Source organism: Canis aureus, chromosome 6, assembly GCF_053574225.1.
Source record: "Canis aureus isolate CA01 chromosome 6, VMU_Caureus_v.1.0, whole genome shotgun sequence".
Classification (NCBI taxonomy): Eukaryota; Metazoa; Chordata; class Mammalia; order Carnivora; family Canidae; genus Canis; species Canis aureus.
In genome coordinates this window covers 42,387,006-42,399,795 of record NC_135616.1, presented here as the reverse complement: position 1 = coordinate 42,399,795, position 12,790 = coordinate 42,387,006, and the positions used below count along the sequence as shown (strand labels likewise).

At 43.7% G+C, this 12,790-nt stretch overlaps 1 protein-coding gene across 3 annotated transcripts in view; it reads left to right on the top strand.

Annotated features, from left to right (window-relative positions):
- The window catches only part of ACBD3 (acyl-CoA binding domain containing 3), a 42,199-nt gene that overhangs the window by 24,737 nt on the left and 4,672 nt on the right, over positions 1-12,790 (top strand). For 2 of the 3 annotated variants that reach the window (XM_077901309.1, XM_077901310.1), the window contains exons 4-7: positions 2,344-2,502; positions 3,970-4,144; positions 8,120-8,306; positions 11,164-11,460. In XM_077901309.1, the coding sequence (XP_077757435.1) occupies positions 2,344-2,502; positions 3,970-4,144; positions 8,120-8,306; positions 11,164-11,460 (818 nt within the window). The remainder of the gene's footprint in view (positions 1-2,343; positions 2,503-3,969; positions 4,145-8,119; positions 8,307-11,163; positions 11,461-12,790) is intronic. The other variant, XM_077901311.1, reaches the window with a different exon arrangement.

The following is a 12,790-nucleotide window of genomic DNA, read 5'->3' as shown; positions in this document are numbered from 1 at the left end:
AACCCTGAGATCATGACCTGAGCCAAAACCAGCAGGTGGACGCTTAACTGCCGAAGCCACCCAGGCACCCCTGGTTTACACCTTATTTATCTAGAGGTTATATTTTCAATAACTTTGATTATCTGAAGTTTTTGAGTAATGAAAATGGCAGTATAAAACCAGTTTTCTCAGATTATATTACATTTACTTAGGAACCATTGGTTCTCTGATTTCCTTTCTTGACCTGAATTGGAAATAGCAAAAACAGCCTGATAGGAAGAAGACCGAAACTATAAAAAATTGACACAAGAATTCTAAAACTATAGCAGGCCTCTGACATGGAGCCTGCTTCTCTCTCTGCCTGTGTCTCTGCCTCTCTCTCTCTCTCTCTCTCTCATGAATAAATAAATAAAATCTTAAAAAAAAATTATGTTTATCCAAAGGAAGATTGTTTTTATCCAGAAGAGAAGTTTTGATTTATTTTAAATATTTTATTTATTTATTCATGAGAATACACAGAGAGTAGAGAAAGAGGCAGAGACACAGGCGGAGGGAGAAGCAGGCTCCACACAGGGAGCCTGACGTGGGACTCGATCCCGGGTCTCCAGGATCACGCCCTGGGCCGAAGGTGGCGCTAAACCACTGAGCCACTCGGGCTGCCCAGAAGTTTTGATTCTTCATGGCAAATTGAGTATTTAATTTATTAGTCTTCTTAACATGTAAAATTACATTTTTCCTTTTAAAAATCTTTTGTCATGAGATGAAATCCACCTAGTACTCTGAAAGCATTTAAGATTAAACTTCTGTCGTACAGGCCTAGCTCTGGTTGTGGAACATCCACCAACTGTGACAGGTTAAAAGTAGGTCATATTACTGCTATGTGTTGAGCCCTGGTTGTGGCTCAGATGTGCTGTTAATCACTTCTAGGAGTTTGGGGAGAAAGCGGGGTAAGCCGAGCAGTGCTTGTGATAGGACTAAGAAGTGGTATCCCCTTAGATCCTCAGAGACCTCTTGCATCTGCTCCTCAGCCATCCTGCCCTCCATACCATGCTCAGCGAGGCACTCACTCCTCATGCAGTGGGGTCTGTGTTCCCCCAGGAGAGAGGCAGAGGGCAGGCAAGAGCTGGGTAGGGACTGTACCTGCATTACCAACTCTTCTTTTTCTATTTTAAATGCAGCCCTTTGACATTTTTTTAAATGTCGGAAGCAACATACAGATATGTGTAATATAAGTATGTTTCATCTATGGCAGTATGTGAAGCACAAACCAAAATCCATCCCTCCCACATTGCTTTTAATTGCTCCCTTCTCTTGATAGATGATAAAGGACACATTTAAGGTGTATTTTTTTTTTTTTTAAGATTTATTTATTTGGGGACCCCTTGGTGGCGCAGCGGTTTGGCGCCTGCCTTTGGCCTAGGGCGCGATCCTGGAGACCCGGGATTGAATCCCACGTGAGGCTACCGGTGCATGGAGCCTGCTTCTCCCTCTGCCTGTGTCTCTGCCTCTCTCTCTCTCTCTCTCTGTGACTATCATAAATAAATAAAAATTTAAAAAAAAAAAAAAGATTTATTTATTTGAGGGAGAGTGCGAGTGCATGTGGGGGAGGGGCAGAGACAGAAAAAGTTTATTTCTGCTGAGTGTGGAGCCTGATGGAGGGGCTTGATCCCAGGACCCTGACATCATGACCTGAGCCGAAACCAAGAGTTGGGATGCTTAACCGACTGAGCCCCCCCAGGTACCCCCAGGTCAGATGTTTCTTGGCAGACCTTTTCCTATGCATTTCCCTACTCTTTTCATTAAACAAACATATTAAATGCCTTTGCATACTAGGCCACATAGTCGTTTTTTTGGCTACATGGCATTTCAGAGTACTTTATGCATTTCTAGACACATGCTTGTTCTTTCTAGCACTGTGCTCAGCTCTGAGAATGAAGCGCTGGGAGATAGGCAGCCTTTGCCCTCACAAAGCACCGAGTTTAATGGTAGGGCAAATATATTACCGAATTTCTCACTCAAATTTAGTTACAACCACAATAAACAGTGGGAAGAGAAAGCCTGTGACACTCTGAGTGTAGGTTAGGGAGACCTTCAGGGTGTGGGCACATCATTTCAGTAGTCTCTTACTGATGGACACCGTTCTCTCTTGCTGCGCAGCTGTAATTATTTCTGCCTTGTTCTTGTGGATTGTGAGATCTACCCCACAGGATAAATTTCTACTAGCAGAGTGGGTGCATTTCAAATTTCGATAATATGACCATGTTGTTCTCTCAGAGTTGTGTTTTCACTGGGAAATAAAGCCTTAAGTTATTTTAAAGCAGGATTCTTTATACAGGGCTCACTGTGTCTGTCCTTGGCTTGTAGGAAGGAGGAGGAGGAGCGAAGGCGGCGCGAAGAGGAAGAAAGAGAGCGTCTGCAGAAGGAGGAGGAGAAGCGCAGGAGAGAGGAGGAGGAGAGGCTGAGGCGGGAGGAAGAGGAGAGGAGGCGAATAGAAGAGGAGAGGCTTCGGCTGGAGCAGCAGAAGTAAGTGGGTCAGTGGCTGGTCTTGAAGCTTGAGAGCTGGCCCGCCATGGCCTCCGTGTGCCATGCTTGTGGGAGAGTGCTATGATGTGTGCTGGGAGGCACACCCGTGCCAACTCCTGTCATTTGTGCCAGTGATTGTCGTGTTCCCAAGACGCCCTTATCTTCAGCTTCAGTGGGTTGCAAAAAGGAAAGGGATGGGGTCAGCCACCAGATCCAGGGACTAGAGCAGGAGCTGAGGTTGCTTGCTGGCTCTGTCCCCAGGTCCACAGAATCTCGTCTTGCTTCCCCAGCTTGTGTGTCTGTCTCACCCCTTCTGTTCTCTGCCTTGGTGTACACAAGGCTGGCCCAGTGTGGATTTGTGTGGTCTGAGTTTTCATGCATCTGACAGATTGGCCGGAATCAGAGAGAGATCCAGTTAGTCTTGGGACAGAGGGTCTGCTTGGTGTGGCCTCTGTCAGGCATCTGTTCCTCATACAGAATTTGGAACGTGAAACAATTTCTCTTTAGGACCGTGAGAGCAGCTCTGTCAGGGGGCTGGTCCTTCAGGAGGGAGTTGTGGGTACAGGGACAAATCGATGGACAACCATGTGTGTGGGAAGAAGATCTGAGGTGTGGGGGTGACCTGGCATCTAGAGGAAACCAGAGAACATGATGGTCCCTTGGTGTCTCGTCATCTCTCAGCAGCTCCACAGAGGAGCCTCATTCCACTTTGGGGAGAGACTAGGAATGCTACACCTTTAGGAGAGGGTGGCACCCTGGGTGGCCAAGCCCAGTGTCATGTTCTGTTCAGGAGTTTGTGAGATTTTGCTTAGTCTCATCTATCTACTTATTTATTGAGAGCTGGCTTTCAGGTCTTTTTTCAGTTGGTCACCTGACTGAGGTAAGAATTGTGTGATGTGTGTAGGAAAGAAAATGAGATTTATAACAATAGAGAGTACTGTCTCCCAACCGAACATGCCCAGTTACTTTTTTCAGTGTTGATCTTGAAGGCAGGCTTTAAATTAAATGCGAGAGACCCTCAGAGTTTCCTGGCTTTTTTGACACTTATCAGGGCCACTTGCAAGACGTTCTCTTACTGCTCTCTGAGTGTCCAGGTGGAGAAGCCGTGGCCAACAGTTGAGTGTCTCAGCTTTGCCATAGATAGCAGCACAGCCTCTTACAGCATCCTGGTGAAAGTCCAGGCTGACTCCCGATTGCCTAGACTTGCATTCAAGCTCTGGCTGCTGCTGGCAGTGTGATCTTGGACAAGTTCCCGAACGCCTGTGCCTTCTCCTCTCTGAAACCTCACCTCTGTCGTGGTCGTGAGAGCAGTAGTGGCTTAGTAACCTGGGACATGCTGACCGGTAGCCATTACTGGGTTAGTCATTTCACAGAGTGACAAATTATAAAAGTAAATAATAGGGACATTTTCTTTTGCCATGAGCCATCTCCCACGGTCAGACTAGTGTGTATTTTTTGATATTTTAGGCAGCAGATCATGGCAGCTTTGAACTCACAGACCGCTGTGCAGTTCCAGCAGTATGCAGCGCAGCAGTACCCTGGCAACTTCGAGCAGCAGCAGCTCCTCATCCGCCAGCTGCAGGAGCAGCACTACCAGCAGTACATGCAACAGCTCTACCAGGTCCAGCTTGCCCAGCAGCAGGTGCGCGCACCCCCTTCCAGCGCCCAACCTGTCCTTCCGCTGGGACCCGTGCTCTTTTGTAATGGGTGCTAATAAATTCTGCCTCCTTTAGCCTTAAAGGGATAATTTCAGGGGACTTTTATGAAGGGAGACTTTCAGGGTGCATAGCAGTTTTGAAAACAAATAGATGATATTAAACCAAAAAATGATGTGACCACTGCTCTGTTGTGATTGAGCATCTGGAGGTTGTGTGGACCAGGTGTCATTCCAGTGAGTCTGGTTGAAACTCTGATGGTGGTCCTGGCACCGTGAGGACTGGGGTAACTGGTTTTAGTTCGACAATGTCCTTCAGGTGGTGGGCTGTCAGGTGGTGGCTGCCAGCTGCCAGTGGGAGGACCAGTTCCCTGAGGCTGTCGGCTGATTTTGCAGGCTGGTCACCTTGACGTTTGCGATAGGTACTGTGGCAAGACTGTGCTCCCATACACCACAGTGGTAGTCTTCCTCCAGCTCCCCTACCCCCAGGTACTTTGCTTCCACACAGGAGTAGGTGGTTAAAGGAAAGCGTGTGGGATGAGGGGTGGGGAGGAGGGCAGTTAACACTTGCATTTGGTCCTGGCTTTGCCATTATCTTGGGGTTTTTTTGTTGTTGTTTTATTTTCTAAAGATTTTATTTCCTTTATTAGAGGAAAGCATGGTGAGAGAGCATGGTGGTGGGTGGGGGCAGAGGGAGAGGGAGAAGCTGACTCCTTGCTAAGCAGGGAGCCTGATGTGGGACTCCATCCCAGGACCCTGAGATCATGACCTGAGCCAAAGGCAGGCACTTAACCCACTGAGCCACCCAGGCGCCCCTGCCCCCCATCTTGTTTGATATCAAGTTACCTACTGCTCTGATTTCTCTGCCTTTCTCTCAATGGGAATGGGATAAAATCCTGGTACCTGTTGTGTTCACCTCACTGAACTCTCAGAGGACTAAAATGAGAAAAATAGTTGCTCTGTGAAAATGTTGTATAGAGGGACGGCTGGGTGGCTAGGCAGTAAATTAAATGGCTGCCTTTGGCTCAGGGCATGATCCCGGGAATCCCGGGATCAAGTCCCACGTCAGGCTTCCTGAATGGAGCCTGCTTTTCCCTCTGCCTGTATCTCTGCTTCTTTCTCTCTTTCTCTCTGTTTCTCTGTCTCTCATGAATAAATAAAGTCTTAAAAAAAAAAATGTTGTGTACATATAGCAGGTAACCGATCCTGTGTTCATGTTTCACACTGGGCAGAGGTATTAATGCCTTCGTAGTGTGGCTCTAACAAATTTTTACTCCTTTTCGCTCAGAAAGCAGTTTTGAAAAAAAAAAAAAAAAAGAAAGCAGTTTTGATCTGTCAAATGGAGGGAAGAAAACGTCTAACATTGTAGTTGCTCAACATTTCTTGTCAGATGAAGTGATCTTGCTATTTTGCCAACTTTTAAAAATTCTTTGAAAATTAATATTCTTCAAATCCCTTTTCCCTTGAGTCTTTAGCATTAGTGAGAAGTTAAAAAGCACTGTATATTTTGTCTTGTTCATGAGAAGATGAAAAAGATGTCAAACCAGAGTATATTCAAGACAATAAGTGGCATTTGAGGGATTCATTTTCTGTCCTCGAAAGCCTGTTTCTACTTCAAGGTTACCAGCCTCTTCCTGCTTCGGTGATGGCTCCAAGATAATTGTCCAATAGGATAGCTCCCATGTCCTGCCCTGTTGATAAGTCACTGTCATTTTGTGAAAGCAAAGTTGGTCAGATAGGGCAAACCGAGAATCTGTGGAAGAGAATTAGAAAGATCTTGAATCCATAATTTAGATTATAGTGATGGAACTCAGTTTTACACATTGATTACTGGTCTCTGGGAATGGAGAAGGAAAGGTGCTGGGAAAGGAACAAAGGAAACTTCAGCCCCATAAGTATTGATTTTTTTATAAATACTGTGCAAAATGACAAAATGTTAATACTTGTTCACTTAGAGATGTGGTTATGTGGGTGTTTGCTGCTGTGCTTTTAAAAACTTCCCACAGTACAGATGAGAGACAACGTAAGTAAACCATTATGATCTACTGCGTATAATAGAAGTTGATTTGAGGGCAGTGGGATCCCCAAAGGAGTTGTTCACTGCCAGAGGATTTCAAGCATGGCCTCCCAGAGAGCAGCCATCTGAGCTGGACCTGCTGATCATCAACAGAAATATTTTTCTTGCAGTCCTGTTGTGCAGTGAATTTTCTCAGTCTGCCGAATTATTTTGGTTGTACGCACTTTTTCTGGAGGCTGGTACTCTTTCTAGAAAATCGATATGGGAATAACTGAGAATCTGGGCCTTGGAAAGAGGTACTTGAAAATCTTACCTGTGTTACCAATCTGCATTAGCTGCACAAAAAGCGTTGTTGTTCATTGAAATAACTGGAATGTAGATATATGTTAAGTGTGTGTACAGATATGCAGAAATATGTCCTTATCCTAAACCATGAGATTACAAAGGCTTTTTTCATATGTTTTCTTTGTTTCATTATTTTATTTATTTTTACTTTTAAAAACATTAGCTAACTTTTGACTTGATTTTTTTTTAAAGATTTTATTCTAAAGTTACTTAAATTCCCAAATGTTCAACAGTAAAATGGATAAGTTTTGTACCTTCACAATGGAATATCATAGCAGTGCAAACAAAATACAATTTCTTAAAACCTTATGGATGAATGTTGTAAAAATAATGTCAAATAAAAGAAGCCAGACACAAAAAAGAACATTTATTATACAATTCCATTTATATTGAAAATCAGGGAAAGCAAATATATAGGAGTATAAGTCAGAATAGTTGTTAGCCCTGCAGCACAGATGGGGGTGGGTATCTGGAAAGGAGGATTCTGGGATGCAGATCATGCCTTGACTGGTATTGGTTATGTGGGTATGTATGTTTTATGAAAAACGATCAGGCTGTACATTTGTGTATGGTTTGTGTACTTTATAATTCAAAGTTTTACCGAAAGTTCCTTAATAACACTTAGGTACATCTAGTAATATTACTATCCATCTTGATATAAGAGGGGAATGTCCCCATAGTTGCCCTTTGTGTTTAAGATGTTTTTACTCTTCCGTTTTGACTCAGGACATTTTGATTCCGTTTTTATGAATGCACGTTTTAATCATAATTATGTAAATAGTGATGAATTTTCATTGAGAAAATATTTTGACATCAAGCTCCATTTTACAAGCCTATTTTAAATTAGGTTGGTATTTTTTTTTATAACATGAGTAACAAAAAAAAAAAACATGAGTAACAGTTTTCAGTTTAGTTGTAATGAGTTTTTCTGTATATAGCTTATGGTGAAGATTTAATTTTTGGTTAATATTGTCCATATTTGATTTGTTGATTACTTTGGGGGCCTGTATCAGGTCTTACTAATTTACAGTTTCTGCCTTCATGAATTTTCCTCTGTGATCATTTCTTTCTACCAAGTTTTATTTTCCTGAGTCAGATTTTGTGTATCTGAATTTTATCAAGATTTTATGTCAGTTTTATTTATTTATTTACTCATTCATTCATTCATTCATTTGGGAGACAGGGGTGGGGGGCAGAGACATAGGCAGAAGGAAAAGCAGATTCCCTGCAAGGAGCTGGATGTGGGACTCAATCCCAGGACCCCCAGATCAGGACCTGAGCTTAAGGTAGACACTCAACTGCTGAGCCACATAAGGCGTCCCTTATGTCAGTTTTAAAAACAAATGTTACTGTGTTCAATTTTTGCCTTTAATTGTTTTGGGGGTTGATTATTTCTACCTACTATCATATTTAGCCATTGACTTGATATTGTCCTACTGATAATCATCCTAAATAAGATAAAACTGGTAAAGTTTACTAGTAATTTCTTGAAGCACAGTGCTTTGGTAGGATAAAAACGGGGGTCAGCATGCATTCCAGGGCAAATGTGCCACCTGTTAATCATCCTGGTCAGTGTGTCTTCACTGTTTTTCCACTTGTAGGCAGCCTTACAGAAACAGCAAGAAGTAGCAGTCGCAGGGGCTTCTTTACCTACATCATCAAAAATGAATGCAGTGGCACCAGGCGATAGGATGTCAGTTAATGGACAGGCCAAAACTCACACTGACAGCTCAGAAAAAGAACTTGAGCCAGAAGCTGCAGAAGAAGCTGTGGAGAATGGACCAAAAGGTATGGTTTGGCATATGTGTTTGTCCAGTTGTCGTAATTGAAATTTATGGAAAACAAGTCAGGAGTCTGGCTAACTAGCTTTGGAGAGCAGTTACATATTTGTGAGAGCTGAATGCTTCTGTACCCTTTTAAGTCTGAATCTGATGCTTCTGGTGACCCTTAGAATAGCATAGAAGAACAAGCCAGATGTCTTCTGAACACTTTGTGAATTGTGTTATTGGTTACCTATTGCTGCGTACCAAATCGTACCCAGATTAGCAGCTTACAGTAACAACTGATTATTGTCTCATACAGTGGTTGAGATTCCTGGGGTTTTTGGAATTGAGGAGCAGCTTAGCTGAACAGTGGTGGTTCTGGTCCCATTTGGTTTTAGTTGGTGATGCCGGCCAGGACTTCACTAGAGGCTCTACTTCCAGAGGGTTCCCTCCCATGAGTTGCAAGATGGTACTGGCTGTTGGCAGGAGGCCGTGTTTCCTGCCTTGCAAAAAGCCTCTTCTTCAGGCTGTCTGTCCTCAGTGTAGTGGCTGGCTTCCTCAGAGCACATGAACCAAGGGAACAAGGCCGAAGTGGCAGTGTCTTTTACGCTGTAACTTTGGAAGTAATACGTTGGCACTTCCACTGTGTTCTGTTGGCCATATGTACCAACCCTGTGCATTGTGGGTAGTGACCCTTCAAGTGCGTGAATACCCAGAGATGAGGATCACAGGGTTAGCAGGGGCATCTTGGAGGCTACCTACCATATACTATGATGTATTTTTTGTTTAAAGATGTATTTATTTATTTTAGAGTGAGAGAAAGTTGTAGGCACAAGTGGGAGGGGCAGAGGAAAGGGAGAGAGAAACTCAAGCAGACTTCCTACTGAGTTTGGAGCCCAGGGCTCAATCTCATGACTCTAAGATCATGATCTAAGCCAAAACCAAGAGTTGGTTGCTTAACTGTTTCACCCAGGTCCCCACGATGTTTTTTATTTGTTTGTTTAAGATTTTAAAAAATTTATTTATTCATAAGAGACAGAGAGAGAGAGAGGCAGAGACACAGGCAAGGGAGAAGCAGGCTCCATGCAAGGAGCCTGATGTGGAACTCGATCCTTGGTCTCCAGGATCACACCCTGGGCTGAAGGCAGCGCTAAGCCGGTGAGCCACCGGGGCTGCCCCTCAATGTATTTTTTGAGACTAAAGTACCAGAAGATAATTTAGCATTTTTAGAGGTCTAGCTTTTTATGGACCGCTCATTCATTCAACAATTGGAAGATTTTCTGAGTGCTTAGGGGGAAAATGTGAGGCAGAATGACACATGAGGTGTAAACTGTAGCTGCAGTAAGGACTGTGGTGGGGAGAAAGACACGTGTAGGTTCAGAGCACGTGGTGTGGGGACTGTGAATGAGTCGCAGAGGTCAACAGAGGTTTCCTGGGGGAAGAGACGACTGAGCTGAGAGAGCCAAAGCAAGGCTAGGCTTTAACTTAAGAAGGAAGAGAAGAGCACGGCAGTGATGGTGGTTGGGTAGTGGTATGGTTTGTAATAAAGACAATTTGAGACATCTGCCTTGTCTTTTTTTTTTTTTTTTTGCCTTGTCATTTTAGAGTAAGTAACAGAAAACAGCTTTGGATAAATCCTTGAAATCCCATGGTTTAACTCCTCTCCCCTTTTATCACTATAAGAGTTTATCACTATTTTTTTTTTATTTTTTATTTATTTATTTTTAAAAATTTATTTATTTATGATAGTCACAGAGAGAGAGAGGCAGAGACACAGGCAGAAGCAGGCTCCATGCACCGGGAGCCCGATGTGGGATTCGATCCCGGGTCTCCAGGATCGCGCCCGGGTCTCCAGGATCGCGCCCTGGGCCAAAGGCAGGCGCTAAACCGCTGCGCCACCCAGGGATCCCACTATTTTTTTTTTTTTAATTTTTATTTATTTGTGATAGTCATACAGAGAGAGAGAGAGAGGCAGAGACACAAGCAGTGGGAGAAGCAGGCTCCATGCACCGGGAGCCCGAGGTGGGATTCGATCCCCGGTCTCCAGGATTGTGCCCTGGGCCAAAGGCAGGCGCCAAACCGCTGCGCCACCCAGGGATCCCTTTTTTTTTTTTTTTTTTTTTTTTTTTTTTATTAAGTAAATCTCTACAACTGTCATGGGGCTTGAACTCATCACCCCAAGAATGAAGAGTTATATATGTTCCACTGGCTGAGTCAGCCAGGAACCCTAAGTCTACCAATATTTTCAAATGAATTTTTTGTCAAAGGTTTCTGTGACCACATCTGAAAAACCTGCTGAGTGGACTGGTGTATATAGATGCTGCTCAGCAACAAGACTACCCCTTTCTATTTGGTCCTTAGTGGTTCCAGTCCTATTCAAGTTTTGCTGTTTCTTTGAGCTCCTTTAGAATAGGCCCTAGAACTTTGGGATCCTTAAAGGTCAAGGTTCGCCTTTTTTTTTTTTTGACAGAGACTAAAGTCAAAGCCCAGCTTTCTTTGTCCAGATCCAAAAGTGAATTTATTCCTAAGTCCAGATCTCCCTTCTTTATTAGGTTTCCCTGGCTCCAGCTAGGAGGTTTCCAAGGTCCAGTTTTAAATCCACATGTGTAATCAGAGTGTTGAAAAAATCACTTCTAAGATTGTGGATTGCATTTGTTACTTGAAGTGGTGTGACCTTTGAATACCTAGTGACATTGGTTAAATGTTGCAGTTCAGGGGGAGACTTTGCTGGGAAACATGTAAATTCCTCTAAGTCCTCGATTTTAAGATAGACCAGATAATACTTGGTGCCTCACTGCAGCCAGGCAGGTGTCCTGTGTGAGTCAGCCACCTGCGGGTGAAGGCTCATCCTCTTCAGCGTGTGTAATTCCTGTTGCTTTTAGAATCTCTTCCAGTAATAGCAGCTCCGTCCATGTGGACACGACCCCAGATCAAAGACTTTAAAGAGAAGATTCGGCAGGATGCAGACTCGGTGATTACAGTGGGCCGAGGAGAAGTGGTCACTGTTCGCGTCCCCACTCATGAAGAAGGATCATACCTCTTTTGGGAATTTGCTACAGACAATTATGACATTGGATTTGGGGTGTACTTTGAATGGACAGACTCTCCGAACACTGCTGTCAGTGTGCATGTCAGCGAGTCCAGTGATGACGACGAGGAGGAGGAAGGTAGAGCTCTTGGTCCGTACTGACAAGTTCTGGGTTGTGTATTGGCAAAAATGGCTTGGTTTGCATGTCAGCCACCCTTGTGCTTCCTGATTTACACTTTTGGACAGGGATTCATCTCTTCATAAGTGGGATCTCAGCTGAAAAGGCTGAGAGACAGGCCAGCCTCCTGGAAGGGACTGGGGCCCAAATGTGACCTTGCTTTAATGCTAGGCAGGTCTGTCTGACAGTGTGTTATGCTACGGCTTCTCACTATTGTGCTACTTCCAGCATTTTGTGTTGGAAAGCCAAATGTGAAAAAAAAAAAAAAAGGGAAAGCCAAATGTGCAAGATCGTTTGAAAAATTTTAAAAGAGCAAGCAAGAAATTCTGCCAACTCTGGAATTTATTTAAATTTACATTTCTGATATTAGCTTTTTAAGTCATTGCTCTAAAGTTTTTTTATGTAAATACAGAAACTCATACCAGAACATCATACCTTAAAAAAATAAAAAATGTCAGCTGTTCTTCTCCATTTTACACAAGTATAATTTTTTATTTTCTCTGTAAGTAGACAAAATGGAGTGTTTCCATCTTGGTCTAGGAAGTAGGTTATAAAGTACATACGTATTAATGGAGAAGATGGTCTCCTTAATTTTGTTTTGCAGAAAAGGTAGAGCTCAGGGCTTTGGTACATACCTAGTGAGCACTTGAGTTCCTGTGTCGGCATAGCAGAGGCTGGTATAAAAAGAGTGCCCTGGCTGCGAGAGTGGAGAAGCAGCCTCTTGGTTCTTTGGAGCTCTAACCTTTCAGATGACTTGTACACAGACTGCTTGTGCTTGAAGAGGATTGGTAGTATTTCACAGACATCACATTGGGATACCCTGAAAGCGGTAGTTGTTGGAGGTTTGTGGAGGAAGGCTAGAAGTTCAGCTGTCAAGGTGCACAGTTGGATTCAGGCACCACATGTGCTGCATCCTGGGCCCTCTGGGGCCACATATGGCAACACATGTATGGGCCAGTGTCGTTGAGGAGCTGCTTTGTGTCATGGCACTTTGATTTCAGCGGCCTTTATCTCAGAGTACCGGACCAAGGTAAAACATTGCCCACAGATACTGCTGACTGAACCAGAAAGGAGAAAACAGGAGTGAGGAAAGAGCAAGCAGAGGCGAGAGAGAGACCTGAGCAGGTGTCACTACCCCCATGTCAGGTGCCACCAAGCAACATCAGGACCAGAGACTGGCCTTTCTTTCTTCCTTTTCCTTTTCCTTTTCCCTTTCCTTTCCTTTCCTTCTTTTTTTTTTTAAGATTTTATTTATTTATTCATGAGAGATTAGAGAGGCAGACAGAGAGAGAGAAAGACATAG